The 13,970-nt window shown below is 44.9% G+C and overlaps 1 protein-coding gene across 1 annotated transcript; it reads left to right on the forward strand.

Moving 5' to 3' along the window:
• Positions 1-10,386: 10,386 nt before the first annotated feature.
• Positions 10,387-13,583, forward strand: LOC308069921 (uncharacterized protein; the record flags this gene model as incomplete). The annotated part of the gene is made up of 2 exons (XM_080403074.1): positions 10,387-10,758; positions 10,840-13,583. 2 exons carry the CDS (start codon positions 10,387-10,389, stop codon positions 11,767-11,769), a joined length of 1,302 nt encoding a protein of 433 aa, XP_080259200.1. The 3' UTR covers positions 11,770-13,583.
• Between the last annotated feature and the right edge of the window lie 387 nt (positions 13,584-13,970).

A 13,970-nucleotide genomic window follows, 5' to 3' on the forward strand; every position in this document is an offset into this window, starting at 1 on the left:
ACCTGGTTTTTTTAAAAAGGCTGTTTCTCTTGACAAAAAGAGGAGTCTTTGGAGTATTTAAGAAGCTGAATATAGTTTTGGTTTTCATAATTTAAAGCCAGAAGTCCTGTAGCATCATCTAGTGTGGCCAGCACAGGCCATTAAGTATTACCTTGTTTCTCTGAATTGAGCTCAGTAACTTGTACTTAAAGCATACTTTTCAAGGGGTGTGTTACCTTGAAAACAAAAGCTGTCAAAAGACAGAGAATCCACTGCTTTCAATGATTAGTCTTTCTTGTGTTTCTTAGGGGTTGTGCATACCTAATAACAAATTTTGAGGGATTCATTTTCACAAATTAGTTGAAAAGCTTGCTCTATCATATTTTGCAAAAAGTTTGCATTTATGCCTTCATATTTTGGACCAATAAGTTAGCCACTTTTGTGGCTTCAACACTGCAAATGTTATTTGCCAGTGAATTGCATTTATTGATGAGTATAATCTCAATTAGAAACTACAAATCCCAAACAGTGTTATGTGAATTATTGAAAAAACGCAAACCCAATTTACTTTGCCAAGTTTCCAGGAAACAAAACTATTTCTGCATGCTTTACTTCACCGTAATTTCTGAGTTTTCTACTTTTTTCCTTTCCTTTTCTGTTAATCGGTGCCACAAAGTGACTGAATGAAGACCTGGCAGGCTGTTACGAGCTGGCAGCTCCCGATAGCATACTACACACTAAAATGTCACCAAGGCTGAGTGTAGACAGACGGCTTGGGCTGCTCTGTCCATGCTTACTAGAAGCCAGATTTCAATTTATAGTTTGGAACACGTATTTCTGTTGTTACAGGATTAACACAGCTCGGTGTTCTTCCTCAGGCCTTTCCTGTGCTAGAGAACATGCAGATATTGGTAGCTAGTGATCGGCACAGCTGCCATCACGGTGACAGGGCTCTGTAAGCGTTTGAGGAAGGCGAGCTAATCTAGCTTTACCTTGCTTCAGGCTGCAAGATTGCTAAACTGAGTCTATTTTTATAGTAGTCAAGGCCATAGGAAAGAGAGGATAATCTTAAAAACAAGTTGGAAAGAAAAGAAGTATGCTGCCTTGTAATTGCATACAAGTATTTTTCTTTCACTTGTATCACTTGATTTAGATTTCAAATTAGGTTGGTCATCGAAGGTATGAGTACTTTTCAAGAATCTAAGACCAAAAGAGATGTTCATTATGAGATCAACAGGTCTTACTAACCGTATAGTAACATGCAAATGAGACATATGATCCTCCTTGTGATTTCACAGACAACTACATTAGTTTTTAGAAGAGTTTTTTCACTGAAGTTGTGTCTGTAGGGTCCTGAGGTCTCCGTAGTGACTGGGTATGTAAATTGAAGTGGGTTAGTTGTGCTGAAAACAATAAAATGGACCTGTGCATTCCTCCAGTCTGATCCCCGAGACATAGCTGGCTCATTTCACACAATCAGTGTATCACTCTCTCAGATTTTAAAATACTAACCTCTGTGTAGTACCTAGTAGGGGAGAAAACTTGTTCCCCCTTCAGTTTAGAAACATTTGCTATCTCCAACTTAGAGATATTGATTATCTTACTTTCATCGGGAAGTACAAAGGGTATTTGCCAGGTAGTCAGCCTCTTTTGTTTGGTGTTCTTGGTAGATGCCAGAGACTAGATAGAGACATGTTAGCTCTTCTGTGTCTCTTAAAATTCTCCGGGTGGGGGGGTGGGGTGGGGGTGGGGGTGGAATAAAAAAACAACAAAACTGGGGGAGGGAAGGATTAGTCTAATTCAGACCAACTTTTATGGTGTGAGTCATCCTACTGGAGTCAGTGATGTGACTTGTTTAAACAGCAACTTTCTGTAGAAGTAGGGATTAAGGGATTTGGCTTCTTTTAGGAAGTTACTTGGAAATGAACTGCAGCCAACTTTAAACTGAATTTGAAGCTGGTATAAAAGAGATGAGATGCATTCAGTGAAAGTTACCTAAGAAGATGCAATTATCAATAAAACATTTTTTAATCGGGGCTAAATGACACAATGCTGTAATGAAACTACCGCAAGCAATGTCTGATTCCTCATGTAGCTAGTTAACACGTGACTGTTCCTCTGTCATTTGTCATTTTTAATGGGGAGTTAAAAATTATTTCACTTTAATCTTTTAGTTCTAAGACTAGGGAAGCTAAGGAAAAGTTCAGTCTTTAAAAATATTTCACGTTGCATTTTGACAAGCATTACAGCTTTGAGGTTAATGGTCAAGATTTTCAGCAGATTCTCATACTTACAAAAAAATTTAAAGAGTAGTGAGATCTGCATAAGAAGAAACAATGAGGCATAGTAATTCTGCTTGCTGTTGTAATGAATATCCTTTGTGACTTGGAAGTAAATAAACCTTTGTACATATCTCTGCTGTATCCTTCTTATAGGTAAATGGATTCCTTGGATGTTTGATAAAACTAATTCTCTTCTTCTATCACATTTTTAACACAATTGAGAGCATAATTCAAGTCTTGGAAATTGTCAGCTATAAAGGTCCCATCCAAATACTTTGCAAAGATTAAGAGCTAAGTAATACCTATAAGCTATAAAGGTATGAATTTCTTGTTGGTTTTACTATGAATTCAGTCTGTCCGTTTAAGAGCTGAATTCTATATGCTCATCCCAATGCTATCACAGTGGGTTGGGGTTTTTTTTCTGTTATTAAAAAGAAACAGAAAGGTGAAACAGACTTTTTTTTTTTTATCATGATGCTCTTCAGCCAACATTGCATTAATAAGCCCTTCTAAATAGACAGGCAAAGCTCACCAATTTGAAGTCCAGGTTGCACAGAGAGCTTCGGTTTTGATCACAGTTGTGCATTTTACAGTTCTGTATTTGTTGTTACTGATGTCTGCTGGAAGTCAATAACTTTAGCCCTACTAAAAATATTTTGTGCATGTCTCTGATGGCTTTCTTTTGTTGTGTCAGGTAGCTTTAAAAAATGAAAGAGCAACAAGCAGTATCCATTTGAAATTTCAGTTTATAAAGGTTGGATTTATGCTACAAGTATTTGGTGGAATTTTTTAAATTGGATGTGTGCTACAGATATTTGACAGGATTTTTTTTGAAGGTATGTGGGCAAAAAAAATATTTTATGTCATTTGGGGAGGCTATTTAATAATACTACATGTACCTTGCAAGGATAAATTACATGTGACCAGCCAGCCTTGTTCATATTAGTCATGTTGGAAAAAGCTGAGGAGTTTAGACTATTCAAAACTGTATTCCATACAGATAAGGGGCCATGACTCGGCATCCCACAGCATCCCACAGCATTATTGACTGAGTGGTTAAAAGAGGCCAAAGGAGTAAGTCTCCAACAAACCATAAATGTTTTGATGCCTTGTTCTGTCCCTTAATTATGTTTTAATACATAGTATTTGGTATCTGATATCACCTCTCATTTCTCTCTGAAGGAATTCCGAACTTCTTATTTCTGCTTCCTATTTTGAAAAAAACACTGCCTTGGGTTGCCAGGTTCTTCACATGCATTGTAGTAAATATAAGAATGCAGTGTTGGGGAAAAGGAAAGGTTTCAGCTTAGTTCACTGTTCTTGAGGATCTGTTGGGACCAGCTAATGCATCTTTATTGTGTTTCTCAGGTAATGAACAAGTAATGTCAATTGACACAGTTTTCTAGCTCTCAGTAATTTTTTCCCTATACGTCTGGAATAGGAATATCATGATGGAAAAGCTAACTACAGTACAAAAAAGCTAATTTAGATCTAGCGAAGAAATGGGGTCAGTAGGGGATGGGTGAGGTGGGTGAGATGGGTGGGATGCACATTTCATTATAACCACATGGGTGGGGATGTTATTTGGGAGATGAGAAGGAATAGGACTGACAAGGGAGGTTAGAGCAATAGTTCTTTGAACAGGGAGAAGACCTCAGACAACTTGTCTCCAGTCCCAGCAGACTAACCTTAAGGCCAAATTCACTCATCTTTAGGCAACTAGTTAGTGTAATCAAGTTTGGCAGACCATGGTCTGCCAATTTGTTGTATTGCTATAGTATCACGTGGGTGTGTTTGTATCCTGTCAGCACAAGAAAAACATAGCCCTTTTCCTAAATCATCTGCAGTTCAGAGGTCTCATCCTCGCAGGTGCCAAGAGTCCACAAGTGTTTCTGGAGCTGGTCAGTCATAGGGCATCTGCCAGTTACACAAACGGCATGACTGAGGATGATGACAGACTTTCTTACAAAGGAAAGGAGACAGGAAAGGAGGCAGCAGGGAGTACAAGTGAAAGAATTACCATCAAGTAATGCAGACTGTGAATCTGACTGTACTGGGTGTAAAATACTGCTACATTTATATGAAATTTTATTTATCTCAGTGGTGCTGGAGCAAGTGAGGTCTTGCTAGACTGCACTGCACTCAGTAATCCTCTGGAGGCCCAGGCTGGATTTCAGGAGGGTATTTTATACACAATTTTTTGATGTTTCTTGAGGCAGGATTTTAGTGAACACAGGGTTGCTACTGCATGGGTTCCTGTGCAGCTTTTCTTCTTGGCATTCAAAGGGGACAAGAATACTGATAGTCTATGCGTTAGGCTTATTACAAGTGGAAATCCTTCTCCACCCCGTTCCTGTGCTGGTGTGGACCCTGCTAATTTGCCCTTCCCTGTGGTCATCCTAACTCTTTACAAGCTCAGGCTCAGCCTGTCCAAACTCTAGATCAGTGTTCTGTGTGGCTGTGTGTGTCAGATCTGTCCCACAGAAGAGAAATTTCCCTCCACCAGAGCAGGAGACACTGTACTGCGTCAGACCAGAAGCACTGACCACTGCCTTCCCAGCGAGTCTGTGCTATCCTACATCCATCTCCCAAGACTTTTTTTCTACTGCCTAGGAAAAAAATTAACAGTGTTGGGCACCAGTAGGCTACCACTTCACAAAAGACACAAAGTTTGCAAATACTTTGGCTTCAGTTTTACCTGGCCTCTTACTTCCTTCAAAAATTAAGGGAGTTTTCTATTTGAAAGGGATGACAATTTCTTTCAAGACTGTCACAGGACTCAAAAACTCACCAGTAAGCAGCATAAACGATAGTACAAGTAAGGGGCTATTTTCAGGTTCAGACAACAGATAACCATTACAGCTCAGAAGTGAGATCTTGGGAGTCTGATAGATAGTTCTATGAGAATGCAAGCTCAGTGATGGTCAAAAAAAGCAAAGCAAATGCTAGGAGCTATTAGGAGAGCAATGGAGAAAAAAATCGTTATCATCATAATACTTAAAACACCATGATTCCTCTACATCTTTAATTCTGATAGTCATTCTAGTCTTCCTATCTCAGGAAGGATGTAGTAGAACCAGAAAAGGCAACACGAATGATCAAAGGCATGGAGCTCTTACCATAGTGTGAGTAATAATGCACCAGCTACCATGAGTAAGATGGAATTCTTAAGTCTGTAAAAGAGGTGGCTGAAGGGCAAAAGTGATGGGGTTTGATGAAAAAATGGGCAGTGTGAACTGCTGGAACCAGGAATGGTTATTCCATGTTCTTGTGTGGGAGGCAGCAAGCACCAAATGATTCTAGCAGGCAACATGTTAAGAACACATAAAAGTAAGTGTTATTTAATATAACGTATGGTTAAATTGCTTGTCAGAGGATGCTTTGGAAGCTAAAATTTTACTTAGGTTCAGAAAAAGCCTGAATAAATTCACAGAATAGAAGCATATTGCGTTTTCTGTATACTTAGAAAATCTTATCCCCATCAAAAAGCCTCTGGCGTGAAAATGACCACAGTCGTCGTCATCATCATCATCATTTGGTAACAGTGTGTTGCTGACTGAGCTGGTTATAGACACCTACCTTCCCTAGACAGGTATCCATTTCTGGCCATTGCTGAAGACTTAGCTATCAGGCTAGACAGACATTTGGTCTCAGCGAGTTTGAGCTTTTTTCACAGTTACCCTAGATTTCAAATAATTGCAACCTGCGCCATGAATTTTTTTAAGGGTTAAATACAAGAAAAATTTAAGTGTGAGGTTATTCAAAAGTTATGTGAAACTGACCTAATGCCTTTTTCACCTTAGAAGTTTAATGAGAAGTGAGCCAGAGGACAACTGGTGTGTCTCAAAAGTGCATGGTGTTTTCAGCAGTATTGTTTTCCTCCACTTTCAAGTGTTAGAAACAACATTCATTGCAGGTAAGAAAAAAGGCTAGAGCACCGTTTTGGCATAATAAAGGTGTTTACTGTAAGAGAAGGCTCAGAGGTGCAGGTGACATCTCTTAAAAGACAGTTCTGGACTGGGGAACAACTGCTCTTTCAAAAGTAAGAATTATCGCCCTCTTTTTGCTCAAGGTGCAAAATGTGCCTCCATCCTGCTTGCCCTGCTGACACATCATAGAAGCATGCATGTCTAGCTGCTGCATTATTTTCAAAACAAGACAGGCTGCTGTAAATGTTCCTTTCCCTGAAGAGCAGGTGAGAGCACAGCCATCACTTGGCTCCTCATGTTCTACAGAGGGCTCCTGGGCATGTCTGGCTGTGACAGTACTGTGCATAGGGAGAAATCTTTGTGGAAGAGAATCCATGTTGTTTTGCTGAATTCCACAGTTTTCCATTTGAAGGTGAAATCTCTTTGCAATTCTCCAGGGTTGCTTTGTAGCGTTTTTATTTCAGTGATGTAAGAGCTGCCTTTTACTGCCAAGCCCATAATTAAAGCAGTGTTGACTGGTAAGTAATGGGCTGCAAAAGGTGTACCAAAAGATAATTAAAGATGCGTTCCAGATAAGCAGGGCATGAGCATCCTTTTTATGAGGTGTTAATGTCTGAAGACCAACTAGTGAAATTGATCTTGCTCCTTCAGTTCTGCTTAAACATCAATAGCATTGTACTGCCCTAGAAGATGTTTGATGTAGGGATTTCTAATGGGCTGTGCTTGTCCTAAGACTCCCCAGGCAGGCGCCTGGTGACAGGGCTGTGCTGCACTGGGTAATCTGGCATCCCATTCACGCTACCATGATTTTGAGGTTGCCTTTGTAACTTCTAACACTAGGGCTGCTCTGGAGGGAGAGAGGAGAGGAGCTGCCGATGCCCTGATGCAGCCTAGGGTAGATGCAAACCTTTTTTGAGAGCCATTTTAGAGAGCACTGTGGCTAGTCCTTGTCTAATAACTGTGTTGTCTCTCTGAAATATTATTTACATACACATATCTTACTTTTGTTGCATTTTTTATGTATTCCACATATGATTTGGATTCCTCTGTAAATGCACAGAGGCATAAAGGAACATTAGCAGAGGGCACAGTCCGTTTCCACAATTGGACTCTACTGAAATCTATAGCAAAATTCCATGGATTTTGGTGGGAGCCTGAAGACTGAAGAGATGCTGTTTTTGTTAAGCATGCTGCTTTGGGTATTCTTGCTTCTTTCCCCACACTCTTCCCATCTTCCCATTGCCCTACTTGTGAAATGGATTAAAAATACAGTATGTGTGTGTGTACTATTTTCCCGGTACAGTTTAGAGAAGAAATTGGGGAGCTCATAAACAGTTGTTTTGATTAGGACTGACATGCAACAGCATGATGATGCTAGGGGAACATGGGCAGCAAGGGGCTGGTCAGTGTTGTTCCCTGGATTAGCGTACGGTCAAACTCTAGCTGTAGCAGAAAGCAGCTCACAAATTAGGCCAAGTCCATACATCTCAGCAGAAGAGGGGGAAGAGGAGGGGGAGGCAAAGATTGCCATCTTCTTTCCTGGAATCTCACTTAAAAACAAAACTTACAATCTAAGTCTCTATCAATTAGCATTGCAAAGAAAATCTCTGAAAATGAAGGGTGTAAAGAGGCTGCCTGGCAGAGTGCCTGAAACAATAACTCCGGGAAGTGTGAACTGCTCTCTCCATAGCCAGAGGATGTTAACAAAAGCCTGATCTATTTGACCTAGCTAGTACTGATGGACAGTCAGTATTAGCAAGCAGTGCAAGTTGCTGCAAGCCTGTGCAAGCCTCTGCTTGACTCCTCCTTATCTCTTCTGCACTGGCTGTGGCTGTAAGGTGTGTATCTTTGTTGGAGGGGGTGGCTTCCCTGTCCTTTTGAGATCAGTATTGCAGGCTGCCTGCAGGGTCAGCTTTGCGTTGTGGTAATTCCTGGTGGATGATTTTTCTGCTATGAAAATTGGATATCCAGAAAGAAAAATGACAACATTTGTTCTAGCCTTCCCTGTGGCCAGACTGAATGAATAAGCCCTCTTTGTACCCTACAGACATCCTTGGTATCCTTGATCCAGTTTATTATGCACCCCACAGAGAGCCATATTGGAATCACAGAGGGATGGAAAAGTCCTACGCAATTCCATACTTTCTCATGCCAGTTTAAATCAGGGCCCCCCAACTGTCTTTTACTCTCTGCTGCTGTGCATCCCCATACCATGCTGGTGCTTGAGCTAAGCTCACCAAAAACTAACCCAGCCAAAAAAAAAAAAAAAAAAAAAAAAAAAAAAAGTGGTCAGTTTTTTGGAAGGAGTAGCTCTGTGAGTTGGCTTGTTTGCTAGTCAAGCATGCGCTGGAGGTGGCCTGCACAGGACTGTGTGCGAAGCCGTGTGGGGCCTTGAAGGCAGATAGAATTGCATCCTGCATGCTTAGAACAAGAAGGAATAGCTGAAGCTGGGTTTGCTGTAGAGAAGACTGTCAATAAAACTATGCCACCAAGCTTTACATGTCTGCTTATTGTGTCTGAGCCTTCATCCACCCCCTCCCTACAAATGTATCTGAATATTAAAAGTGAACTAAAACTGAAGGAGTACCAGCACACCTTGACGATACCTAGAACTGCTGAATCACTTGACACCTGGCTGCTTTTTTCCCTTTTCCCCCATGAAAATTCTTGCTTAAATACAAATTTTATCGGTTACATGGGCAGTGAAAAACTGCAAACTATGCTGGAGCTCTGGGGGAGAAGAGAAATCTTGTGGGATGTGTCTGTGCTATGACAGTTTGGGCTTAAGGGAATGCTACCGTAGAAGAAAGGAGTACTGACAAATTGCTTCAAGCTGTTATTTCTAGATGTTTGGGGCTACATGCTGCTGTCATCCCTCTGAAATTCTCACTGCCTTCATACATGCTTCTGCTTGAAAACATGATTTAGCTAAAGTAGTTTCTGCGGGCATTTGCCTTGCCTTACGGGCACAGCTGTACAGGAATCCAGTCTGTGGGGTACGAGACTCACAGGGGCTGACTGTTGCCCCTGTCTGGAAGGAAACTCATTTTTATTGTGAACCATCATGGTGGTGTGAGTAATGTTAAAACCCTCACCCAGCACCAAAGTGGCCGTGGGGATGGTGGACGCGCTGGACCCTGCGGAACACTGGTAGTACGCCACAGCCCGCAGACTGTCCCCATACCCTTCAGGTTCAGAGCAATCTGGATCAGGTCCCATATCTGAAAAATGAATGGGGATGTGGTTGAGATGAAAAACATGTGAAGTAATGATGCCGTTGTTCTTGAACACCTTCAGTGATGGCCATTAATGGCCTCATTTGACAAATTACTACACTGACTAATTGATTTGCTGCTGTTCTAATCCTGTTCTAACATCTAATCCTTTTTCGCATTGCAACTGCTGCTCCCTGTAAGTCCTTGTGTCACTCTTGTCTCTCTTAAATAAAATTTCTGGCCTGTCTTTCGGATTAATATGTTGCTCATGATTTCACCTTGGGCTGAAAGCACAGACTTTGCTTGTTCTGTACATGACTTGGATGAGCAGAGCTGTCTGGAGGTAAAAAAACGAGCTGCAGGGAAGGAAAGGCTTCTGCTGAGCTCTTCTGCGCGCGCTGGGGAAGGAGATGGGTCTGCTCCCTCCTGAGTGACCCCTGAGCATGCTGGGGGAGCCTGTGGCCTTTGCTGTGAGCACCGGTGTGTGATGCAACGTCTGGTAAAGCCACCGGTGCTGCGGTCACTGCGGTGAAGTTGACGAGACGTGTCCCACAGGTGGGATGGACGTGGGCCCGTGGCGGGGCACCGTAGGAGCCGCGGGGTTCCCCTCGGGGCGCAGGGCAGTGCGGAGGGAAGGGAGCCCTCTCGGAGGGCCGAAGCGAAGGTGACAGATAACTTCATTGAACCATCCACTCTCTATTTTAATTAAAGAAAGGCGGATGGGTCTGTGGCGGCAGCCGGGGCTTCGTCGGGAGACGCTCCGGCTCCTTGGATGGGGCGAGCCCTCATTGTGTGTATTTTGGTGATGGGATGACAATGGAGGTGTGGGAGACGGCGGTGAGTCACCCTCGGGGCCCCGGCGGCCCCGGCCCCATTGGCGGGGCCGGCGCGGGCGGGTGGGGGTCGCCAGGGGCCGGGGCGGGGGGCTTTTAAGGCCAGGAGCGGCCCGCGCTGCCCCACTGCCCTCAGACCTCGGCCCGAATGGAGCTCGCCGTTCTGACCCGCAGCCCCGGCGGTAAGGCTCCCGGGGGCGGGCGGGGCAGGGGGGCCCGGCCAGACGGGGCAGGGCGGACCCGGCCCAGGGCAGGGGGGCCCGGCCAGACGGGGCAGGGGGGACCCGGCCCGGGGCAGGGGGAGCGCGGCCCGGCCGGCCCCGCTGAGCGCCGCTGCCCTCTCCCCTCAGGCGAGGCGCGGCCCGGCGCGGGGCGGGAGGGCGGCCGGCGGAAGCGAACCACCTTCAGCAAGGCCCAGCTGGAGCTGCTGGTCCGCGCCTTCGAGAAGGAGCCGTACCCCGGCATCGCCCTGCGGGAGCAGCTGGCCGGCCTCACCGAGATCCCCGAGTCCAGGATCCAGGTGAGCGGGGTGGCGGGCGGGCGGCGGGGCGGCTTCCCCGGGCCGGGCCGGGCCGGCGCTCAGTCTCTGTTGGCCCCGCAGGTGTGGTTTCAGAACAGGAGGGCCCGGCAGCTGAACCACAGGAGGAGCGACGCGGCTGCCGAGCCCCGGCCGGCCTGCGGCAAGGCGAAGCCCGCCCGCTGCGGCGGCCGCTGCCGGGACAGCGGCTGGACGACTCCGGGTACGGGCCCGGACCGCAGCCTCCACCACCTGCAGCCTGGCCTGCCGGGGGGAAGCCAGAGTTTCCCCGGGCAGCCGCTGCCCTGCTCGGGGCAGCTGTACTCGAGGCTCGATGCGCATTTCAGGAGCCTGGATAACGCTTTTGGAGCCCCGGCGCCGGCTCACTTCGGTTTGGACTGCGTGGGAAGCGTGGGCAGCCCCCCGCAGCTCGCGCTCCCTGCGCAGCAGGCGCCCGAGTATCCGTACCTGAAGAAGTCCTTCCCTGAAGGCTACTGCTCAGATGCAGATGGGTTCCTGTCCTCCTGTGCAGAAGATCACCAGTACCTGGCAGCTAAAGAAAACACGTATATAAAGAGGCCCGGCTTAAACTACTTGCATGCAAACCAGGGCCTGGGCGATGAGAACTACTGGTATGTCAAGTCAAACGCTTCTCTCTTTGGGAAGGGCTCTGCTGTCGGTTATGGTGAAGGCGAACTTAAGCCTGAGCTGGAGCAGATGAGGCGCAGCCCATCTCTGGGCGCAGCTAGTCACGCTAGCCCTCCTTTGGTACTTCCAAAACATGAAGGGGGGTATCAAGGGGCGCTTGCGGCTCCAGCCCCGTCATATGCGCAGCAGCTGCTGGAAACAGCAAATGACTATGACCCTTATTGGAATGGTGTGAGAAATGAAATTTTGGGAACCGGGTTAGATTTGATGTTTGAGAATGAGCAAAAGGGGGAGGAAGGTGGGCCAAAAAGTTACCTTTTTGCTTTTGGTGGCCAGAGTTCAACCTGTCATTTGAGTCACACATGAAACTGACAGTGGGTCTGCTTGCCTGAGGAAAAATTGATGTGGTTTGGTTTTTTTTGTTGTTGTTGTTCAATTGGCAGCATTATCCAAAGTGGCTAGAAGTTTTGCAGGTCTACATGTGGGGTGCTTGCTCTTGAGTTTTGTGCACTGTCTGGAAGGGGAAGGAAGATAAGCAAAGTTAGCAAGGGCTACAGGAGAATAACCTGCTGAGTGGGTGCTGCCTCCCCACCGCAATCCTATGGGAGCTGTCACCAAGCCGCTTGCAGTGTTCCTGCATGTGTTTGGTTATCGGCAGCCTGACATTAACTTGCATGTGCAGACTGATCTCCGCAAGTACGTCAGTACTGAAGATCTACTCTTTCTGTGTTCAGACTGTGCTGGGTTAATTCTGCCAGGAGGCTTGGGACTATGGCGTTGGTTTAGTGGCCTTATCGCACTGAGTTTTGTTTCTATTTTGGTTGGAATTCACGTACTTTAACTTAAGAAATCAGTAGAAAACGGGCTTAATTATAGCTTTTAGTGGAGAAAGTGTTAACATGGGAGGGGTACAAGCGTGGGACAAGCAGCCTTGGTGGTGGCAGGGGACAGCTTATTTGGGTGTGTTTGCATTTTAGGTGTGCTCCTGATAAAGAACACTGCTGTTTTTTTCCTAGATACTTAATGTACAGTGTTTTCATTGAAAAATGACCACGTGTAGCCTTTTAAAAGGCAATATTTTTGTGATTTCCTTTTGTGTAACTTTTTTCAAATTGTGCTCCCTCCCCCATCAAATCCTAGGTTTCTATTTGCCAAGTGAAGGTTTTCTCCCTGGGTGATAATGAACTTGTAGAACTGCACTCAAAGAAAAAAAGTAATAATTTTGTAGCATTGCTGCATTTGCACATTGAGCCTATTTTTAGACTTCTCAAGATCCATGGCCATCTGGAAGACCACTGTAATCGTGGAAGCGTTCTTCATGTGTGTCTCTGGAGAGCTGCCACAGTTGTGTATTAAAGCAATATCAGGCCTAGGATGCTGAAAACTCTAAACGAAAATTCTTTTTTAAAATGTGGCTCTGGAATATTCCAAAGTATGCCTAGATTTTAATGTGTTATTAACTTAATTACTTTGTCTATAGAACAAAAGAAACATAATAAAAATAAAACTTAAATGCAGACTATTATTTTATTAATAAAGTTGATACCTCTGTGAAGAAGCTGTCTGTTGAGATGTGTACACAAGAAGTCCAGAAAATTGATCCTGACTTTTGTCAGTAATTTTTAGCAGTGGCTGTAAAGAAGTCATTCAGCTTTTCTGCCTTGACTTGAAGAATCAGAACTCTTGTTTTACGGAAGGACCATAGCTTCAGACAATAGCCACAAGGCACTTTGAACACAAAAAGTTGTATCTGAGAAATAAGTACAAGGTGATGGTTATATTTATGATTGTATATATGACTCAGTTAACTTTTCAAAAACTGCATTGACTAATTTCTTTACATATACCCTCTCCCTCATAAGACCTGCTTAATGGGAAGTGAGACTTGTTCCTAGGCACAGACAGAACAAGAGTAATTTTACAAGAAACTGATGTTCAAAAGTTTGTGGCAAACCAGCCTTGCTTCATCACAAAAGAGGGAGTTAAAGAGGAAAAAGTGCATCTCAAAGAACAGCATAACACTAAACCAACGAAGATGTGGACTTTTGGTTCCTCCCTGGAGTCAGTGGCCTCCTGGCACGCAGCACCCCTTTTTTTTCTGTAGTATCTTCCCTGCTGATCTCCACACACGTTAACCAGCACCCTCTTCTCTCACAGGGTTCCGAGGTAAATAATTGGAGGGTTGCAGCGAGCCTGGTCCCTGCAGCGCATACAGCCATTCCCCGCCCCGCCCCCCCCCCCCCCCCCCCCTATACATCCCGTTCTGACAAAGCTGCACCAAGGCAGCGGTGTCAGGTGTTTGGTGTTGAGCTGTCACTCCAGACTGGTCTGATAATACTGGGCATTATAACCCCTTCATCTGGTCTAGGGAACACACCATCCTTATTAGCAAACCCACACTTCCAACAGTGAAGTGGAACACAATCTGAATACTGCTTGTGAGCGAGTCCAAGAAAAAAAAAATCATTCTCCCATCACAGAGCTACCTGCTGCTCAGAGTAGAGCTTTTCTGGAAGTTACTGGTTTTCTTTATTTTGTCACACATTGCTTTTAACAGACCTACCTAG

This window comes from Falco punctatus (assembly GCF_963210335.1).
Source record: "Falco punctatus genome assembly, chromosome: 9".
Classification (NCBI taxonomy): domain Eukaryota; kingdom Metazoa; phylum Chordata; class Aves; order Falconiformes; family Falconidae; genus Falco; species Falco punctatus.